At 36.7% G+C, this 705-nt stretch overlaps 1 protein-coding gene across 1 annotated transcript in view; it reads left to right on the forward strand.

The window, feature by feature from the left end:
* UBAP2 (ubiquitin associated protein 2) overlaps window positions 1–705 on the forward strand; it is a 155555-nt gene that overhangs the window by 85561 nt on the left and 69289 nt on the right. Inside the window, exon 7 of the mRNA XM_007950673.2 lies at window positions 432–535. Coding sequence (XP_007948864.1) covers window positions 432–535 — 104 coding nt within the window. The remainder of the gene's footprint in view (window positions 1–431; window positions 536–705) is intronic.

Consider the following 705-nt stretch of genomic DNA (forward strand, 5'->3'; position numbering starts at 1 on the left):
TTAGGCACTATGCTACCAGAGTTCCTTGAAATAGGAGCATATAATTCTGTGATAAAAGGTTCAAAGCCAAAATTGTATTTTGACTTTGGAAGAAAGAAACTTGTTTCCTTCTTCATCCTCATCTTGGTTTCCATTAGAATGCTTATTCTGCTTACAGTGATTTCAAATCTTAACATCTTCATTCAGATGCAGAGGATACTGTTTTAAGGAAATAGAACCACCATACAAGAGTGTGTGGAAGGCATATAGGTAACCTCTGCTTTTTTATCCTTGTGGTCAGATGAATTAGTTAAAATTAAACAGGAGACCAAAAGTGAAGTCTTTTGCAGTAGACATTGGAAGGAACTAGAGGAAAGATCATGTTCAGTCGATTTTGTGGCTTTGGTACTTGCTTCATTTGCATTTTTTTCTTTCTTTATTTCAACCTCCAGGACATTTAATCCTGCAGACTATTCAGATTCTCCATCTACAGATGAATGTGGGACAAAACCAGTTGTTTGGGAAGCTGCTCACAATGGTGCAGATGAAGAAACTGGTAAGTGTTCTATTCTTGCTATGCTTTTTATTTTTTAAATTAGTGACCTCTTCACTTTAGTGTTTTTATATAAAGATGTCAAAATGTGTGCAGATGAACAAGAAAGAAATACAGGCTGCTGACCTAGATCTAAGGAGCCCTGGTGGTGTAGTGCCTAAGGCATTTGACTG

This window comes from Orycteropus afer, unplaced genomic scaffold (assembly GCF_000298275.1).
Source record: "Orycteropus afer afer isolate SDZICR_OR568_19922 unplaced genomic scaffold, OryAfe1.0 scaffold00285, whole genome shotgun sequence".
Taxonomy (NCBI): domain Eukaryota; kingdom Metazoa; phylum Chordata; class Mammalia; order Tubulidentata; family Orycteropodidae; genus Orycteropus; species Orycteropus afer.